Genomic DNA, 20,205 nt, shown 5'->3' with positions numbered 1-20,205 from the left:
TCGCGAGACATATCGTTATCGTTTTATCGCCCAGCCCTAATCTGAAGTATGCCAAAAATACCTGTATGTCATAGTGATTCAGCAAAAATATCCAGCCTGCATCTCACTTGATACAGGTCTCCTCCATGTCACTCTCTGCTTTCCAGAGATTCAGATTCAGCTGAATTGACTCAAAACTTGGCAAAGCTCCAGCATGATGTTTGCAAAGGAGTGATGCTCACTGTACAAATGCATCCCACCCAATCACACTGTATGACTTGTTTCCTGCAGGTTGGCATTTAGGAGCTTTGACATTTTTACTGATGTTTTATTCAAGCACTTCATTTCACTTGGACCACGCACTGATGTTGAATTTGAATTTCTTTCACAATGAAAAGTAATTGTAATTTTAACCACAGTCATCCAGTCAGGGTAAATGCGTGGATTTTGCAAATGTCTACACTGGGTGTGTGCGAGCAACAGGTGAATTAAGTTAGAGCTCTGCAAAGAGTGCTGCTGTTTAGGCACTAGTGAGTCTGCAGGCATGACTGTATAACGGAGCTGCTGATGATGTAAGAAGAGTTTCCAATCAGTCTGCGGCGTGAGAGGAATGTGAAACGAGTGGAGTGGCTTGCAAGGATGTGACATTCCGCTCTCAGCTACACCTGTTTCATACAGCAGGTTTGTGACTGGAGGTCTATCAGTTTCTACAACTATGCTGTTGAAAAATATACCCCACCGCCATGTTGGGGGTGCCTGCATGGCACTAGACTGCCTTTGTATCCTCCTGATATAGATGATTTCCTCTGACAGTATACTGTATATCCTCATCTCTCAAACTCAGGATATGGCAATGAACACTATGTGTGGGTTTCCATCATTGCACCATGCATCTGTTTTCTCCTGGACAGCCCGTCTATGCATGTCTTGCTGCAACAATAAAAAATAACTTCTCACTGATCTCTTCCTTCATTATTAAAGCTCATTCAAACACCATGCATATTACGTTCACAATTTCACACCCTCATTTCCAACAATGTCTCCAAAGTCACAACAACAAAAAAAGCATTAACAATTAACGCGTCACACCACAAACACAACAAACTACAGCCCCAAAAATCACTCCCGACCTGAGTTAACACCTCCGAGAGAGCAGACAAGAACAAGACACTCATACAAAAACCGAAGTGCTAGAAAGCTACTGCACTGTACTGTTTATGTGATCTTATCCACCGCGTGACTCGGAAGAAGTGTGACAGCAGGGCTGGGTGATAAATCGCATTTTATTTTACGATTTTGGCTTCCAATGATTATGAAACTCACTCACTTTTGGTAAAACTATTTCGGTGGTTAAAATGGAAAACATCACATGGTGTGACAGACAAGATGAGATGAGAGCCTGATCATATGGCAGCTTGCAGAGGATGTCAGCTCTCTGCGGTGATGGCTGTGTGTGTAATGTGCCCAAAGCTGAGCCATTTGAGTCAAACTTGATTCACTAAAAACGTTATCTTCTGAATGCATCTGATAAAAGACAGGTTGAATGATGGAGACTGCAGCTTTGAAGACAATCAGCAAGTCACGATCAGTGCATTCAGTTCCTACAGTGGCGAGCAACCAAAGAGACTCGGTCAATGTGCAGACAGGCCTTTCAGCCACGGCTGAACTCAGCCACTGACAGCCAAATCAGACCTCCACGCTTCCTGGTTTGCCAAACGAAATCATTCTCTTTCACACAATAGCTCAGCCTGGCAATTTCAAAACGCTCTTGAAGTTGATTCAAAGTGGTTTGAAAGTGGAAAGCTTTGAAAGCCCCTTTGTTGGGGTCAATGAAAAGAGAGAATCTTTTGTTCACATCTATTCTAAATACAATAAATATAAACTAAATGGCCACTTTGTTACCACCCCATTATTAATTATACATTCCCTTCTTGTTACACATCTTATATCTAATATCCCCAACTACTACCATCTTGCCCCTCTGACATCATTTTCTTTCAACAACGACTTTATCAACTTTACAGAGAACAGCAACTGAAACTGAGACTACATCTTGTTTATAAAAAGACCACTTCTTTGCTAAATATTAACAATAATTCCAAACAATTACATATATTTCCCTTCTACAACTCTATCATTTTCCTCAGAGCATTATCACTGCTATAACATGGGCAGTTACCAAAGAAAAAAAGGGTCTATGATGAAGTATCTTTGGACTAATAACTAATAAAATCCTAAACTAAGTAAACTAACTCATTAACTATTGTTACAGCCCTGCTCGTTTCCTGAATTGGCTAATTTGTAATGTTTTAGTTATGATAAGGTTGGGTTTGGAAAGGAGCACAACTGCTGCTTACATGTTAGTGAACGTCACTGATTAGCAAACATTAGCTTTCCAGTGTAGCCAGGTTGTCATTAATAACTGCGTCTGCTAATAATGGAAAATAAAAATAAAGTATGGGTATCATTTTAGTGATCTAATTCAGATTTTTAATTGCAGCACTTATCAACTCCTGGTTCAGACTGCTTACATATCACTTGAGCAAAAAAAGACACCAAAATATGTTAAAAGCCCGAGAGCTTGGGCTGCTATAATCAGTAATTATTAGCAGTTACGAGCAAAAAATGGCAGGTTTTTTTCCCTTATTTTGAAAAATCTGTATTTCAGTAGGCCAATGCCACAGATCCAGTCATAGCCTCATGCCAGCAACATTCAAGCAAAACAAAGCTACCGGTCAACACAACTGAGGTGCCACCGAGGATCATGGTCTGATCTTGAAGCTAATACATTTGCTAAGCTAACCTTAGCAAGTGTAACCTATCCAGTAAATCTTACATAAGAAAAACTTCAAATGGGAAAGAGAGAGGCAGGAGCAGGGGAGGAAAAGTGGGTCACACACGGTGGTTGTGTGTCTCAGTGTGTGTGTGTGTGTGTGTGTGTGTGTGTGTGTGTGTGTGTCGGAGTGATGGAAGGAGACTGGCCGGTCATGTAATCACTGAATGATGAAGTCAAGTTGAAATGAGTGTGTAGCTCATTGTGTGTGTCATGTTCTTGGTGCTGAACCAAACCAAAGCTTCTCGTTTGCAGGCTTCCAAACCACAGTGACACGACATCAGGCTGTTTCCACAGTGACTGCAGCAGGCAAGACAAAAGAGCTCCAAGCATTGTGTGTTTCCATGCATCTTTGTGTGCTCAGACAGTATGTGTGTGAGGTAGAATTTGGTCTAATGCAAGCTCACTCCTGCACAAGGTTTAACTAATTACTAATATCTTACTGTTGCATTGTGTTGCAGCCGTAACACTTTTCCTGCTCACTTTAATTCACAAGCTCTGTGACCTTTTTATGGTGACAACTTGCATTAGTAACTCAAAGCTGCAACAAAAACATGCTGATTACATACAACAATAATACTACAGTCCATGTGTCATTTGTTTCATCCCTTAAGTTGAGCCACGTGACCATCTTACAGCAACAACAATGCAGGTTAAGTGGGATCAGAGTGCATGTGAGGTAAAAGCTGCCATCACTGCATTACTTTACAACAGTATCTGCACTGTGCTAAGATAACATCTCCAGAAACATACAAATCTATGACATCATTCTATTCGATATACCACACCCTGACAGCGCTCTCTGCACTGTCCACCCAGTTTGCTGTGAAACACACACGAATGCTAGGGCACATACTTTCTGATGCACACACAGGCAGGACAGTCTTGTTGAGTAATATGAAGGAGTGTGAGTCACTCTCTGATTAAAAGCAGCTACAGAGGCCCCTCGTTGGGTCAGAAGCAACACAGGACAGCTTTATGTCACTGAACGCCACGGAGGGGATCTGCGCATCAATAAGTAACACCTGACATTTACAGCTGTCTGAATTTGGTGTCAGTTGACGGCAAAGATGGTAATCTTGCATAAATAAATGAGCTGGCCCATGTTTAAAAGCAACTGTCTGAGTGAAGCTGCCATTTAGGAACCAAATCAGAGGCTGAAAAAAAAACCCCTGCTCCATCTGGCAACCGCCGTCACCCTGGAGACAATGCGGGACATTTTCTTTGTGCAAAGGCTCTTCAGCAAACTCACATCCTTCCTGCAAAACTAATGCCTCCCCTCTCCACCAGAAAGGCTTTCCAGGAGAGGAAAAGGCCTCAGAGAGGGACGGAGGAGCAGCTACAGTGACTTAACACATTTTGGTTTTAGGTAGTAGGTTGTTTCAGATCTAGCTAAGAACAAAATGTCATAGACTGATGAGTAATACATAAGCTTCACTTCGTCTCACTTCTCATTTTGCCTCCCCAGCTACAGGTGGCTGACTGCTGGAGCGCTCTGCTTCAGTCTGAGACTCAAAAGAGAGGGGGAAACCTGCCAGGGCTCACACACTATGGGCCATCTACTTTCCAGTCACTCTGGGCTGTGTTCCTGACTAAAGCATATCCAGTATTCAACTTCCACTGAACACAAACAGACCTCGGCTTGTTCAGTCATTCACATCCTGGCCCTTAATAGTATGTCAGATTTATTTTTAAGTGCAGGCAATAAAACACCTGAATTAAAATGGAAAGATGTTGTCGGCAATTCTGAATTATAACTGGCAAATAACAATAATAATAATAATGACAGAAATTTAACCACACTCCCCAAACAAGTGTCTGCAGTAACACCTGCCAACACAGAACTTTATAGGTCACAAGACAAAAGAAGTCCTGGTCACCACCAACAGCAACATTTCACTGCAAAATCAATTCATTTCAATGCAATCACAACAACAGCTGCATGCAAACATGGAGCCAAGTGCATCTGCAAAACTTCTTCACGCCAAATATAATTTTGTTGAACTTAGACACACAAATTCAACACAATGACCGGTGATAAGTTGTTTTGATAGCACTGATTTGATCAGTTATCAAGAGCGTGTAGCAAGAGCAAAAACTGAAAGATCACCAAACATTATCATCTCATAAAGTTAAAGTCAGTGTGAGGGGGAATCCGAGCAGCCTTATACTATTGCACAGTTGCATTATGAGCCGTCGCATAATGAGCAGACTACAGCAATGAAAGTGATTACAATCAAAGTCAGCATTGCCTGAAAAACATCTAAGTCAATAAAAAGGTCAAGCAGAAGTCAAGAAAACACTGCAGGTCAGGTCATCTGATGTCAGGTATGCATGATGACCAGTGTGCAAAGAGCGCCCATTGCCCAATATGTAACAATGAGGCTGGTGTGACACCCAGGAGTGACAGGAGAGTGGCAAAAATCAGGGGCAGCTTCGAGGACTCATCAGTGGCTGACAATCACATGATGAGGAAGGCACATTGCATGCATGCTGGCATGGTGCGGTCACAGATGACGGCCAGTCTTGTGGTTCAAAAGGAGCTTTCAGAGGGCAATGTGATGAGGGTGGTGAATGGTGAAGGACTTGAGAAAAGTTTGCGGGTAAATGAGATAATTCACCAATTCACAAACAGCTTTAAGATGTCCTGAAGTCATCACTCTTGATCCTGGTAACGTACATCCAGGTATGTTAGAGCAGCTGTGTATATATTTATGGCTGTCTTAATAAACCTGGTAATACATCAAAGACACAATGAAATACAGGAAATACGGTTTTAATGCAAGCAGCTCAAGAACAAGATGCAAGCAACATTTCCGTGTGCTGCCCTACAATACTGCAACAGGAAACATGATGGGATGTGGGCTAATGCACTCAATCACAACCTATCTTCTGGCATGCAGACCTTTGTCTTTACTCAGCAAGACATTACATCCCTCTAATCATCTCAACCAAACACTCTTCTTCCCTCCTTTAATACTTCTGCTATAGTCTAGTGCCATGTTGTACTCAGTTGCAAATTAACCCTGAGACCTTTTCTCCTACCACAGCATTCATCACCCACGCATATGGCCCGGAAATTGCATCTTGTTACTTGGGCAACCAATAGTTAAGAAACAGACATGTGCATGTCTCATAACCAAACAGGAACCAGACGAGAGTCTGTAAAGCAAGAGTCAAATGTGACGCATATAATTAACACCTAAAAGTGTGTGCTACCTGTGGTTGCCGGCAATATACTGGGAACACTGGCTTCATTTTACACTGTACGATGTCTCGAAATCACTAATCACAAAATGGATGTACGAGACGAATCTGACATGCGATATTAGCAGCCCCATTCACAGCGTTCGGTGGTTTTATTTTATTACGTCCTTGTTGATAAGTAAGAACATGATAGGTATTTAACCTCGATACTGATGCTGCCTTTACTTTAGCAATGACAGTTCTGTGCTGAAAGGTTTGCAGCCTTGACATTTACATAATGCAAAACTGTCTCATGCACTTGTCAAGACATCAGACCGACATGTAATAGAGCCACCTCATTTACGTTACCAAGTGCATGTCTGAAATGGGCTATAGCGGTGATGTGGCAACATTAAAATGGAACACCGGCTATATGACAACGTCTGCATGTTTGTCACAAGACACCTACCGACAGCATGATGTAATATATTGGTCATTACTCCCTGTCTTAGCAGTTGACACCAAGAGTGTTAAATACATCTAAAGCCCTGGTCTTCAACAATAATCTGTGCAACCTTTAAACAACACAGAACTCACTGTGGGGGGGAGGGAATAGCAGCAAATCATGTCATAAATACAGTCCAGTGATAAAGACATCAAACCAGGTCTGGACTAATAACCGTCCTTTGAGCTGCATATTCAAACCAATCACAGGCTACACACAAGATTAGAGGCAGCACACTGGGTGTCTGGGAGGCAGATTTCCTTTCCTTTCGGTTTTCTTTTTTTTTTTGTAAAACAGATTTGACCTGGAGGCCAACTTAATAAAGATGAGCCTTAATCTTCTCCCACCAGTCACTCGCCCGGTGTTTCTGATGCTTTTATTTAGCCATCGTAAGGAAGATTACTGAAAAATGACACCCAAAAGTAAGAGAAATAGACTCACGTAAGGAAAGCTCAATCAAAATCCCACTGAAATTTGTAACCATGCTAATCAGTACAAATGCAGCCTTGGAAATGACCCTTTCTCGACTTTTAAATGAATATGGATGAGGCCAGGTGACAGTAACATTAAGTATCCGTGCTGCTGCACTTGCAGTTTTTTCATTGCTCACACAAAACCATGAAGATTTTTTCAGAGAGGCAGATGAAAGAAACACTGACTAAGATTGCCCTTCAGAAGCTAGTGGAACAGAAACTAGCCGAAGCGTAAAGCCACCATGATGTCACCCCCTGGTTTGTGGACTAGTGTTCTGAAGCCTCACGTTTCGCATTATGGCGGTCGCCATCTTGGGTTTTCGGAGCTAGAAATGACCACATTCAGACCAGACTGTGAAGCTGGGGAGGATACACTTTGATACACCTCTATCCTGATTGGATGACTGAGAACATAAGGACACGCATCATAAAATAGCCACATCCAAAAGCACACCGTGCTTTATCATCTATTTTACCCTATGATTTACTAAACTAACAAGAAGAAGACAAGAAGACTTGAAACTAGCAATTGAGAGCATAATCTGATCGGGAAAGTTGATGGATATTACATTAAAAACACATCTAACGATATTAATGATAATATTCCAAGTGTTTATTCCATGCACACATGTGACAGCGTTACAAACAGTGACATAGTTACCACAGCAGGCTCACACAACCACCTCCGCTAATCCTAACAACCCTCTATCTCCAAATCAAAACTGCTCCGGACACGCTGGAATCACCCCTGAGGGATTTGAATGATTGCTCCCTTAAGCACCAACAGACTGACTGTGAGCAGCACTGACTCAGCCTTTGTCCTCAGAGGGGACAGAGAAATTCTCTGAATTCCAGGGAAACCATCAAAGCAACAAGGAGGAGGGCATCCCTAACACCGACTCTCTCTCACACACACACACACACACACACACACACACACACACACACACACACACACACACACACACACACACACACACACACACACACACACACACACACTTACAGAACTATGACAATGTTTACTTAAATATTGTCTTCACCTTTACTAACTTCCAAATTAGGAGTGTTTTCAGTCCTTAAAAGGCCTATAGTTGCCTAAAATTGTGTGTATTAATGAGGATTTTCTTTGAAGACCAACCTGAGAACAGGAAACGTGATTTTAATTGCAACAAATCTTTACACATGCACACTGAAACTAACGATCTCGCAAAAAACTCAACTCCACTATTACTAATTATTATTATTAATTCATCCGCTTATCTCATTTTTCTTTTGTGAGGAAAGCAAAAGGGTCTAAGACTAGCATTTTGTTACACAACACTGTCTTGTAGAATGACAAATTAATGAACCTTGTACCTTGTACTTCAATCTAGGGCATAAAACCAAGCGCGTGTGCGCGCGCACACACACACATAATGCTGCCCCACACAGCTTTTTCTTATACAGTATATGACAAAAGAATAAACGTCTGCTGAGAGAAGCGGTCCGCAGGCGCTGTGTGTCTATCTGCGTCCCTAGCCCCAGCACGCAGACACACACACACACACACACACACACACACACACACACACACACACACACACACACACACACACACACACACACACACACACATTCTCCTCTGTATCTGTGTAGTAGGAATGAGGGAATGAGGGCAGCAGTGGGGCCCCGGGGCCACCGTCTTCCTCATGAATAACAAGTATTCAGCACAGCAGACAGACTGTGCTTGTATGTGCATGCGCGCACACACACATGGACTGGGGCAACGTCACAACAGTGATATGATGGAGCTTTCTCCCTTGCCACAGCACCATGACAGCACCAGCTGTCTGTAACGGCCGGAAATATGTTTCCTGTTCTTTTAACTGCACGGTTCTGATTTTTTATTTTTTGGTCTACCTGCCTTCATGATTTGCAGACACTAAAATTAAACATAATGTCCGTGGAGAGTTTTGGTGTCCTGCGGTGGTGTAAATGCTGGCTTAGAAAGATGAAATCAATTATGAAGAAACTTGGCTTTGGTACAGCACTGCTCAAATTAAAAGCTACTTCTTATCGGCTTGATATGCTGCGTCTACTACCTTCAGCCCAAAAATAATAGCACCATGACTAATGATATTCCGGACAGTCTCACAAAATACTGGGAAATAGTTGGGGTTTAGAACTCACAATATCTGTCTAGCTGTGCTTTTCGGCTACCAGGTGCTTCTGCTTGAGGTGGGGAATAAGCCCCACACTGCTATTGTCGCTCTCCTTTTTGTAACTAAATCCTCCACTGTGGAGCTGGTAGCAAAGTTACTTTCGCTTTCAGCCATGCTTCTTGTTGCTGTGTGTAACTGTATGATGTCATTGCGTCAACAAGTCAGAATACTGCCAATATCACGGCGAGCTTTTTTATTATTAAACTAAAAATTATACCAGTAGTGTTGAGAACAATATGATATGGTGCAGCCCGCATGACTAGTTGTGAATTGGTCAATATGTGACAGGCGCTCACCATAAACCAAAACCCACAGGAGGGGTAAGCGTTGCCTTGGTAATGCAGCAAACACACAGAGACAGCCACAAACATTCAGGCAGCCATCTGAATGGCTGAGGAGAGCAGCTCACGCCAACACACAGACACACAAGCGTCAGTGCACCACAGCCACGACCCAGCGTCACTCTGTCCCCCTATGAAAGGCAGATTGTGAGGGCTATTTCTGGAGGGCCTGAAAGGCTGCAGCCCTGCTCTGGGACGCAGGAGGAAGTGGCTGCCCACAGGCAGGCACTGCTGGCAGCATCACACACACTCCTCTCTCCTCCACTCACTCTCTCGCATCATCTTGCTTTCAATCTGAGAAGTTTCTATTTCCCCTCTGAGCTTTATGTAGCCTCGTGTAGATCTTCAGATGCATTCATGCTCTCAGTACTGACTGCACCTGCGAGCACTACATAAATTAGTCACAACTCTGTCACAATAACGGAAATCCCTTCTTCAATGCAGTAACAGTCTAGATCAACTCGTTCATGAGCGTTCAACAGCTTTGCCAAAACTATCCTGCCTCAAGACACCTTGGTGGCCAAGGGGTTTAAGGTGCCAACCATGACTCACAATGTGGTTTGCTATCTCTCCCAGCCTTTCCTGTCATCTCCCTACTGTCATCAACACATGACATCAAGAATGGCAAAAAAATGTATATATGTATATATCATAGGAGAAGGTGTAATAAAATATCCAGCCTGGAACATCTATTTTGGGGGAATCCAGCAAAACTCAATAGCTGACAAATCAAGGTATTTCATGACATTGACGCAAAAATCATGTCAAAATCCAATATTACAATCAAGTAGTCCTGCTCACTGATTTCTAAAAGTGCCAACAACGGCCTTATACACCCAGAGATATTCAAGGAGGAGCTACCATAGTACAAATTGTATAGCAAAAATCTCCTGATGGTTGGAATCGTCATATTATTAACAATGCTTTTTTCTATATCTTACTTTGCCGAATATGTTTTTCTAAGAGCTTTGGAGAAACGTTTCCAAATGTTAAATGTTGTCTCAACACAAGCAGCAACACAAGAACTTTGATGGTGATGAAAGTGGTGTAACAAGTGAAATATGAAGCCATTTTTCAAACAGAGCTGACAACCAACAGACACTACAATCACTGCTACAGAACCGCACCAATCAAGAGCTACAGCACACTGCTTGATGGCTCTTATTTTGTTTGTTGAGGTAGAATAGCACCTTTGAATATTACGCATGGTTAGCTATGTCACAATTCTACAATCATGACACTGTATTACAGTAACAGAGACAACCTGAGATCTGTAAACAGCCCACATGCATACTCAGTCTGCCATGCATGCACCTCTGTGTCCTCGCTGGCCTCTAATGTAATGAATGATTCTAGCTTGACTGCAAGCTGTAGGGGTGTGTATGTGTATGTGTGTGTGTGTGTGTGTGTGTGTGTGTGTGTGTGTGTGTGTGTGTGTGTGTGTGTGTGTGTGCGTGTGCAATTGTGTGTGAAGAGGAGGCCGGGCATCAGTGGAGGATTGATGTGCCAGATTTGTCACCCCCGCCTGCAAAAAAACAACCATCCTGCATGCTGTTTAGGGCCGACGTAGCGATGACCAACACCCTCAAACTGCTCCGCCAGAGGCACACAGATGGAGCTACAATAGAGCCTGTATGTTAGTGTGTGTGTTTTGTGTCTGCATGCATGTGTGTCTCTTCACAAAATGAACGAGACCGCCCCACAGTCGCACACAAACACACGCCCCTTTCTTGGTTTTCAAACACGCACAGGGAGACAATCTGGATTCTCGCTCTAAACACAAGTCTCCCTCGGGTCCTCTCCCCAGTTTCCTGTTTGGGCTTCGGACTGCGTATCCATTTAGCCGCTGGGTCCTCGGCTCAGCAGAGGAACCACTGTCAAAACACAGTGACATGCTGTGGAGTTTCTCAAGAGACCCTTGCTAGGAGGACCACACCCCGGCAACTATGGTCTCTCTCCAACCCACAAGCAGCCATCTTGGCTCTACGTTAGATCCACTGATAGTATAACTTAGCATCTAGGTTGAGCACAATGTGAGCAACCTGACACTGTAAAGACAAACTGAGAGGGTGAATGGAAGATTCAAGGCTCTGCCCCCAGGTTAGTGTCTGTTAGACAAGCAAGACTGTCGCTGGGTATTTAAAAATGAACCACAAACTAGAGCTTCATTTAAAAATCATAAAAAGAAATCTGCTCAGCTCTGCCGGCAGGATGTTCTGTTTGTAAACACCCACAACGTTTCTGTTGACAGCTCTGAGAGGCAGACGAGCAGCGATGATGTCAGGCTTGAAAACCTGTCAGGACCCACGCTTGCGAAACATTCCACCGACTGACTGACAACCAGCAACCACTCACGCAAAAACACACACACACACACACACACACACACACACACACGTAGACAGGATGCATGAAATATTTAGACACGAGCGGAAACTCTGCTGTGTTTCAGAATTCCTGGTATTCTTATGAACGAGCACTGCTCATTCTTGATGCACAGCCAAGTGCTTTCTTTACAGTCACTTAGTGAGAGCAGCACCAACACTGGAAAAATTAAAATGCAATGAAAAATTATCACACACATGCACTATAGCTTTATTTGGAAATCTGGGGCTCTGGGGCAGACTAACTGCAACCCCACCTCCCGAGGCCTGATTCTAACACTCTAGCAGACATTGATTATTGATTGGGGGGCATGTTTTCAAGAGGAACATGCACAAAATCACTATATCCATCTCTTTTTGGAGCCTAGCAATGATGTTTTAGGACCCAGACAGAATAGTCTAATACTAGAATATAACTATTTAAAGCAACAACTGTGCAGTATTAATCTGACTGCAGTAGGGGAGTTGGTGATGGCTGTCAGATGGAGATGTTGAGGATAACCTCACTACATCTACTGGAGATGTTGAGCACAACAGTATGTCTCCACCTAGAAACTTCAGTATTGAGTAAAGTTGGTGTAAACAGTGAGGCAGCAGCAGTGGTGCAACACCGACAATCATCATCACCCTTAAGTGTTTGGCTTTACGAGGCATGGGAGCCTTGATCCATTAAAGCCACTGTGGTTTTAATGTCTGGTTCCCAGATGCTTTTTACAGGCTTGCTCTGCTCTGCATTGCATTCAGACAGGAAGGAGTGTTTCTGCAACGTTTGCAGTGTCCACGTTCTAACATCCTGCATTCACCTCCCTCTGAAAATAAAAATGCAAGATGCAATAAGTGCGTTCATGCAATCAGAAAAGTGATGCGGGTTGCTCCAGCAATAAAAGCCAGTTCTCTGCCTGCTTTTAGCCACAGAGGGCTTGTGATGTTACAATTTGCCTCTTCTGAATAAATCATGGGCAGAAATCCACTTTAAATAAAAGACTCTACCACGATACAAGCTGCATGCTTCCATCGGATAGGCGGGTTGAATATTTCATGATTAAACGGGCCATTATACTACACAGATCTAGGCCAAGGCTCAGGCTGAAGGGAGGGGGGCTCAGATAACGGTCCAAACCCCGTCCCAACAACACAAGGGAACAGAGCTCCGGTCCGAGGGGGCTCAGGGAGGGGCAAAGCCATCTGGGTTAATCCACACAAAACACAGACAAAGAAAACAATCAGCAACTCCACACAGCAGAAGCATCGATTTCCAGTTTAAATAACGCCCAAAATTAAGTCCAAGCGGAAATCAGCCGGATTTTCGTGCTCTGACTGTCCCAACTGCTCAGGACCCTGCAGCCACAACACTGACAACTCGCTGTCCAGCAGACTCTGTCTGAAGTTCGGCTTCAAAAACGCCACATTTAAATGGCGACAGTTGCCCTTTGTCATTTCTGTAAAAGAGAGTCAACTGGGGAAGATGCAACTGAAACTGTGAAACGGCTGAACAAATCCGTCTTAGGTCACAGCCGACCAAGCAGCCAGCCCCCCTCAGAGCTAGCCCGGCGGCTAACGTTAGCTCTTAGCAAATAAAGTTAGCCAAAGTTTGCTGTCAACAGAGTAACACTGTTTGTTTTGCTAGAGCTAAAACATGTCTGGACGTTGAACACTACAATGGGGTTGTGCATTAAATGTGTTCTCCCGTCAGAAACGGGAGACACCAGCTGACAGGCTAGCATGTAAGTACACTAATCCCGTGAGGCCTGCGCGTCCTCGGCCCAAAGTTGACGGCTAATTGCGTGCTGAGAGCGCCTAGCTTCAGCCGTTGATGAGCGGCGGCCCGGTCCGTCCCCGCCTCCCTCCTCGCCTGCTGTTTCCCACAGCTAATAATATGCCGTTCAAGCTAGCAGGGCAGGCTAGCTCAAACACCCACCTCGCTTGTCGAGGTCGTAACCGACCACTAAAAAGTAGTCGGCGAGCCTGGCCATCTTTGGAGCTCACGGCGACAGGCCTTTCTCGCTAAATCCTCTTCTCTTTTTGCCGTCAATAGTCCATTTACGTCCTACCGGCGATATACACATCACGGGCGACAGTAGCATCCTTCCAGCTGCACCCCGCCGCCATACTGTCAGTCTGCCTTGCCCTGACAGCGGAGAGCCGCGAGTCTGCGCACTGAAGGACTTCCAGGGAGGGGCTGCTCGGCAGGAATGTCCCATGTGAGGAGCCAAACCAGCTCGGGGGCCAACAGTCTGACCAAAACCTAGAATAAACCCAACAGTACCGTCGCAAGAGGGGTGAAAGGTTGTGATGATTCCAGGGGCACCAAACTAAAGAGGATCTACAAAAAGCCCAGTGCAGACACAGACATCTAAAAACAATATTATTCCAGGGGGGCCAGAATTGCTCCAAAGCAACAGTCTCTCATTATAGAAAATACTGCTAAAATGAAATAATTTATTATATGGTTAAGAAAATTGCTTATCCAATAAATAAATAAATAAATAAATAAATAAAATAAATGTTATTAGAATCAGAATTCTGTCAACCCAAAAGGGCTGTTTGGCCCTTTAATTTGGTGTATGGGTTAGACCAATCGCACACTCATTTGCGTGAGTGCATTTGTTATTTGTGCATATGTTTTTTTTACATGGTCAGGATGATGTGGTTGGGTTTAAGTCTGTAAAAGTTCAACTGTAATATATTCTACTTGTGTTGTTGCCAGGACTTTGATGAAAGAGCCTCTTATGTGGACCATGTAGCTCCACTTACATTTTACTTGGGAATTAGTAGTCTGAATGACATGTTGGAAGTGTGTAGTCATACTTCAATTCAGCCATTCATTGGAGTATTCAGTCCTAAGTTTCATAAATGTACAAACACACAGCCAGAGTGCCAAAGCACTTAAGTTAATGGAACATCCTTTTACAGCTTCAAGCAAAATAAAATGTCAGTGAGATAAATGTCACCAAACTGCTTGTGCAGCATTTATCCAAGTTTCTGCAGACAAACGATTTTCCAATCTCAAATATTCACGTCTTTTATCTCAGATATTTTCTCTGCTGACAATCCTCATTCTGGTTGCAGCCTTAAGCAGCAAGCAGAGCATCCTTACTGAGAAAAATATCACAGATTATCAGAAATATGTTGAACCTTTGGCTGCGAAACACTTGAATCATGCTAAGTAAGGCTGGAGAAAACCTTGGCATGATGCTGCAGTGTCACTTTGAAGAGGCAGATAACATTTCAGCGGGATATGAGGAAGGCCTGATGGCCCACATCCGTGTGGCCTGTCCTTGGCTGTCAGTACTGTAACGGCCTCGAGAGAATTTCAACACTTCCTGCGCTGTGACCTTTGACCTAAAGTGCTTATCACTCTCTGGTTGAAAACAATCCCGAACACGAGATGTCACATTTTTCTTGAAGAGCTTTGTTTTCCCCACCGCTCAATAACAACTTGTCTCCCTCTTTTCTCACAGTTATCTGAGACTCGGGCCACTGTGAGCGGAGGACAGCGCTGCTCTTTGATAAACACTGCGCCTGACAACCCAAAGCTATGTTAACAGGAGATAACACACATCTCAAGCCTGTCTGTCTGAATACTATTTTCAGGGAGTCACACTGAGATCACCACTGCGGCTTAGATTCTTATATTTGCTTCATGTATTTTGACCTTGAACCACAGAGACAGACAGCAGGTGAGAAAGACAGACAGAGATAAAGAGTCGCTCAGTCTCTCCCAGACTCTCCCTCGAGTACACGGACACACATGGTAATGAACCCTTAACCCTGTAAATGTCCGTGAAATGGACATTTGCATGTAATTAATGTTGCCTTTGACTTGTGAGTTTAGCTGGAAACCCGTCCTCTAGTTGTTCCTCTTTCATCAGCACAGAGATAGTGCACAGAGATATGATGCCTTTCTGTGAAAAGTCATTTTTGCACAGCTAAAGCATCAAGTGGAACACAAACCACCAGTAGTGGAAAGCACACTGACCTCTAGTAGTACCAATTAACCTTTTATTTGTAATTTAACATTTTTCTATTGCAGTATTTACTTTAATAAATCATCTCTAGAACAAAAGAACATGTTAAGGATTGTTCAAAATGTAAGGAATTGTGCTTAATAGCTTTCTCACCAAGAGATAGATGAAAAGATCAACACCATTTTCATGGATGTGTAGTAAATATGGAGTTACAGCCAGCAGCTGGTTTGTTTTAGCTTAGCATAAAGACTGGAAACAGGGGGAAACAGCTAGCTTGGCTTTACCAGAAGCTCCTGAAGGTGTGGATGTAGCCAAAAACAAATGTGCACATGGTTCTACATTGGGTGTCTGATTACATACACTGACATATTCATCTGTGCTATCATATATTTTGGACTGTGCACAAACAGTGCACGTGGACATAGGTAGATGACATGTAAGGATGTTAGGATGCAGAAAGTATAAATTAAACTTAAAGCTCAGTAATTAACACTTTCTCCTGGCTGCCTGGCAACCCCAGAATGACAATAAGGCTCCAGGAAGTTACCACACCCAGCCAATGAATAGTCCAGCCCATAATACCCTTTAGGTTTGATTTTGTCCAGATTAAATAAACAAGATAGAACTTATTAATTAGTGAGCTTTAGAGGTGTTGGTCAGTGGATTTTGTTTTGTTTGGACACAATCTAGCTGGCTCTCCCTGTCTGAAATTTTGATGCTACACTAAGCTGCTGGCTGTAGCTTCATTGTGGAAAGACGTGTGTGTGAGTGGTATCAATCTTTTCTTACTGCTGAACTACTCCAATAAAAAACAGGATCAGGATCTGCATGGAAATGCACTTAGTGACAGAAAATCATGCAACACATCTGCCAGATTTGTTCAACTTATTATTATTTTCATTATCGATTAAAGCGCTGATTATTTTCTTGATTTGTTGCTTTTTGTATAAAATGTCAGAATATAGTGAAAAATCATAATTTTTAACAGCCCAAAGCGATGTCTTCAAATTCCTTGTTTTTTATATGATCATCAGTCCAAAACCCAAACATATTCAGCTCAACATCATGGCAAAGACAAGCAACAAATGCTTGCATCAAAAGTATTTTTGGATTCATTTTCTGTCCAATAACTTATCAATTAGGCTGCACGGTGGCGCAGCAGGTAGTGCGCGTGCCTCACAGCAAGAAGGTTGCCGGTTCGATCCCCGGGTCAGGCGGGGCCTTTCTGTGTGAAGTTTGCATGTTCTTCCCGTGCATGCGTGGGTTCTCTCCGGGCACTCCGGCTTCCTCCCACAGACCAAAAACATGCTCATTAGGTTAATTGATGACTCTAAATTGTCCGTAGGTGTGAGTGTGAGTGTGAATGTTTGTTTGTCCTTTCATGTGGCCCTGCAATCGGCTGGCGACCGGTTCAGGGTGTACCCCGCCTCTCGCCCATTGTAGCTGGGATAGGCTCCAGCCCCCCGCAACCCCGAAAGGGATAGGCGGTATAGATAATGGATGGATGGATGGATAACTTATCAATTAATTGTTTCAGCTCTTCATTCCCTTCATTCAAATAGTGTATTAGGAAAAAGAAAAAAACCTCAAGAAATCTTGAAAGAAATCTAGAAATCACTTGTTTGCTGCGCAGGGAGCAGCCAAGGCAGGAATATGCGTAAGACAACCCCGCAAAGACAGAGCTACACTTACAGTATACTTTTATATGTATATGAATGTGTGTGGCAGCTTTTCTATTTTACTATTCTGTCATGATCTCATGTTTTTTTCTCCTTTGTCATCATTAATATCTGGGAATAAATAAAAAGAAGTAAGCGGGCAAGGTATCTGTCCCGTCACTGATTCTGTGTTATTCATACATACACCCCAATCAGAGCACAAAGTCACTCTGTGCAGGATGCAGCAACCATGTGACTTCCTGTACACTAACCAACAGACAGGAAGTGGTTTGAAGGCCTCTCGCACATCAGTGCTCTTCACGGGGCTATTCCAAGGGTCGACTTCCCCTTAGCTCAGGTGAAGCATTGCACATGAAAATGGTTCATTAAGCATGCATTGCATGCGTTAGTTTCATAGTGAGCTGAGACAAGCAGATGCTCACAGAGTCAGAGCACATGTTTCTGTTTCATTCTGTCACTCCACTCCAGCTCCCTGCATGAGTGTAACACTCTACACACTTCTGCAGGTAGCTGGACTATGTTTTGTGGTGAATGATAAACCATAAACAAACACACTAACTTCCTTGTCTCATGTATCTCGCTGCTGTAATTGGAGCTCATCTGTTTCTGCATACACAAAGGGAATGTGGCAAAAGACTGTGCACAGTAAACTGCTGTAAGTCCTGATTTGTAAATGTGTTTTTACCCAAAACAAGATGACCACACAGAAAAACATGGCAGTGTCAGATTTCTTTGCTATGTCTCTTTTGCCATAAAATAATAAGTGCTGTATGGTCAGTTTAATTGGGAGCAATGTTACCTAAAATTGATCCTTTAAACAGCATTTAAAGGGCTACTCCTGCAATTTAGTGTGTCATTTTCATAAAAGTTGGAGCATTTGTTGTGAGAGATGGATTGATAAAGAATGCTCAAAATGGAAGCAGCAAAGGCTGAGAAATGCTCGTCGCTTGTTTGTGTTATGCTCTGAAAACTTTGGATCATACACTTCCCATAATGCAACTCAATAGTTACTTATCATTAGAACCTCCCTGTCCAGATATCCCATTCATTTACTGCTATCACGTTCAGGTATCTTTTATTAAGAGTTTAAAGTGACGCTGTAATTTTTGCTGAATAGCGACCACTGTGGTCACATGTGGTAACTACAAAATTAAGGCGCATGAAAATCCCCCTCATTTTCCAAAGTTATCATCATAAGCTGACCTGACTGAGCTAAAACATAGTACAGCTGTGCCACATGTACAGAAGAGTCATCATGTCAGTGAAGTGATGTATCAGTGTGATGTTAAGTTTGGTAACATGAGCTTACATTAGCCAACATAAGTGACTGGTCATACCAGACCAAGTAACAGTAAAGCAGCAAAAACCCCAGAGTGTACTGAACTGAGCAAGGGCACATTTTCTGTGCTTATGAATCCTGCTTTTCATTTTCTGAATGAAGACTGTTTTATTTCATCTTTCGTAAAGTGCAGTCTCTTTAACTGCTTATCCACTTTCTTGAGATCAGCATGGGTGTTGTTTAATCCAATTTGATTAACTGTTAAAAGGCAAACAAAACCCACCAACTATGATCACATTTTCATTTAAATGTTGTTAAATTGAAAAGTGAAAGTTTGATAGAAAGTTTTGCTATCACGTACAACCCTAATGCTCACAATAAGACGCTGATTGAGAAAATACTGATGGTTTTCAGGACCTGAGAGTCAAGTCATCAAATGTGGAATAAAAATGGAATAACATCACAATAAAAGCAGACTACAGACACCAGGCATGACAAACTTCCCTCATCTTGACTTGAAAAGGTAATCAGTTGTATGTGTGTGTTACAGTTTACTACGCTATACTTTATTCTTACAGTAATCTATTAATGATATATGTGCTGAAGTGTCCTTAAGCAAAGCACTAATCCCAGTATGTTCTATACTTGACCCATATGTGATTGTTCTGGTCTTTTAATCCTAAAACCATGGTGATAAGGCCTGGCTCAAATGTTCCCTGTTCAGCCCAAAGGTGTTGGGATGGGATTGGGGTCGAGGCTCTGTGCAGGCCAGCCAAGGTCTTCCACATCAAACGTGGAGAACCATTTATCAGCCTGGTTTTGTGCACAGGGACATTGCACTTCAGCTTTCTTCATCAGGCGCTATGATTTCTGCTGTTATCAGCCACTTCTGTCCTTCACCATCATCTTTCTCACACTGAAATCCAATCCCTCATTTGTCCACAAAGCTGGCAGAGCACCATCCCGTTAGCTCCCTCCTCTGAGGTCTCCTCCCACACACCACTGCACTGGTGAGCCATGCCAAACAAACTCGACTGAGAGGGCTCGGACAGAGACAACAAGCTGTTCAAACAAACTCAGTTGTACACCATCTCAAACAAGCAATGTAAATAAAGTTTAGTGAAGCAGCCAAGAGGATGCTAACAGCACAGCAGTGGGAAAATGTCTCCAAATTGATTCTTCATAGGGATTTAATGATGACTTGTGAAAAAATTATTTCAATATCCAAGACAACGCTATGCAAACATGTTGCCTTTTGTTGTCCAAATATACTGATAGATGATATTTGTTTCGTATTGGGAGGTTAACTCAGCCTGGTCCTCCTGGGAAGCATCATGATTCAGGAGCTGCCGTATGTTGAACTGTGCTGATGTA

The 20,205-nt window shown here is 43.0% G+C and overlaps 1 protein-coding gene across 5 annotated transcripts in view; it reads right to left on the bottom strand.

Moving 5' to 3' along the window:
• sbf1 (SET binding factor 1) overlaps window positions 1-14,038 on the bottom strand; it is a 55,400-nt gene extending 41,362 nt beyond the window's left edge. For all 5 annotated transcript variants that reach the window (XM_070991637.1, XM_070991638.1, XM_070991639.1 and 2 more), the window contains exon 1: window positions 13,824-14,038. In XM_070991637.1, the coding sequence (XP_070847738.1) occupies window positions 13,824-13,878 (55 nt within the window). In that variant the 5' untranslated portion in view covers window positions 13,879-14,038. The remainder of the gene's footprint in view (window positions 1-13,823) is intronic.
• Between the last annotated feature and the right edge of the window lie 6,167 nt (window positions 14,039-20,205).

This window comes from Chaetodon trifascialis, chromosome 22, assembly GCF_039877785.1.
Source record: "Chaetodon trifascialis isolate fChaTrf1 chromosome 22, fChaTrf1.hap1, whole genome shotgun sequence".
Taxonomy (NCBI): Eukaryota; Metazoa; Chordata; class Actinopteri; order Chaetodontiformes; family Chaetodontidae; genus Chaetodon; species Chaetodon trifascialis.
The sequence above is the reverse complement of the archived record's forward strand: the minus strand, read 5'-3'. Positions and strand labels throughout refer to the sequence as shown.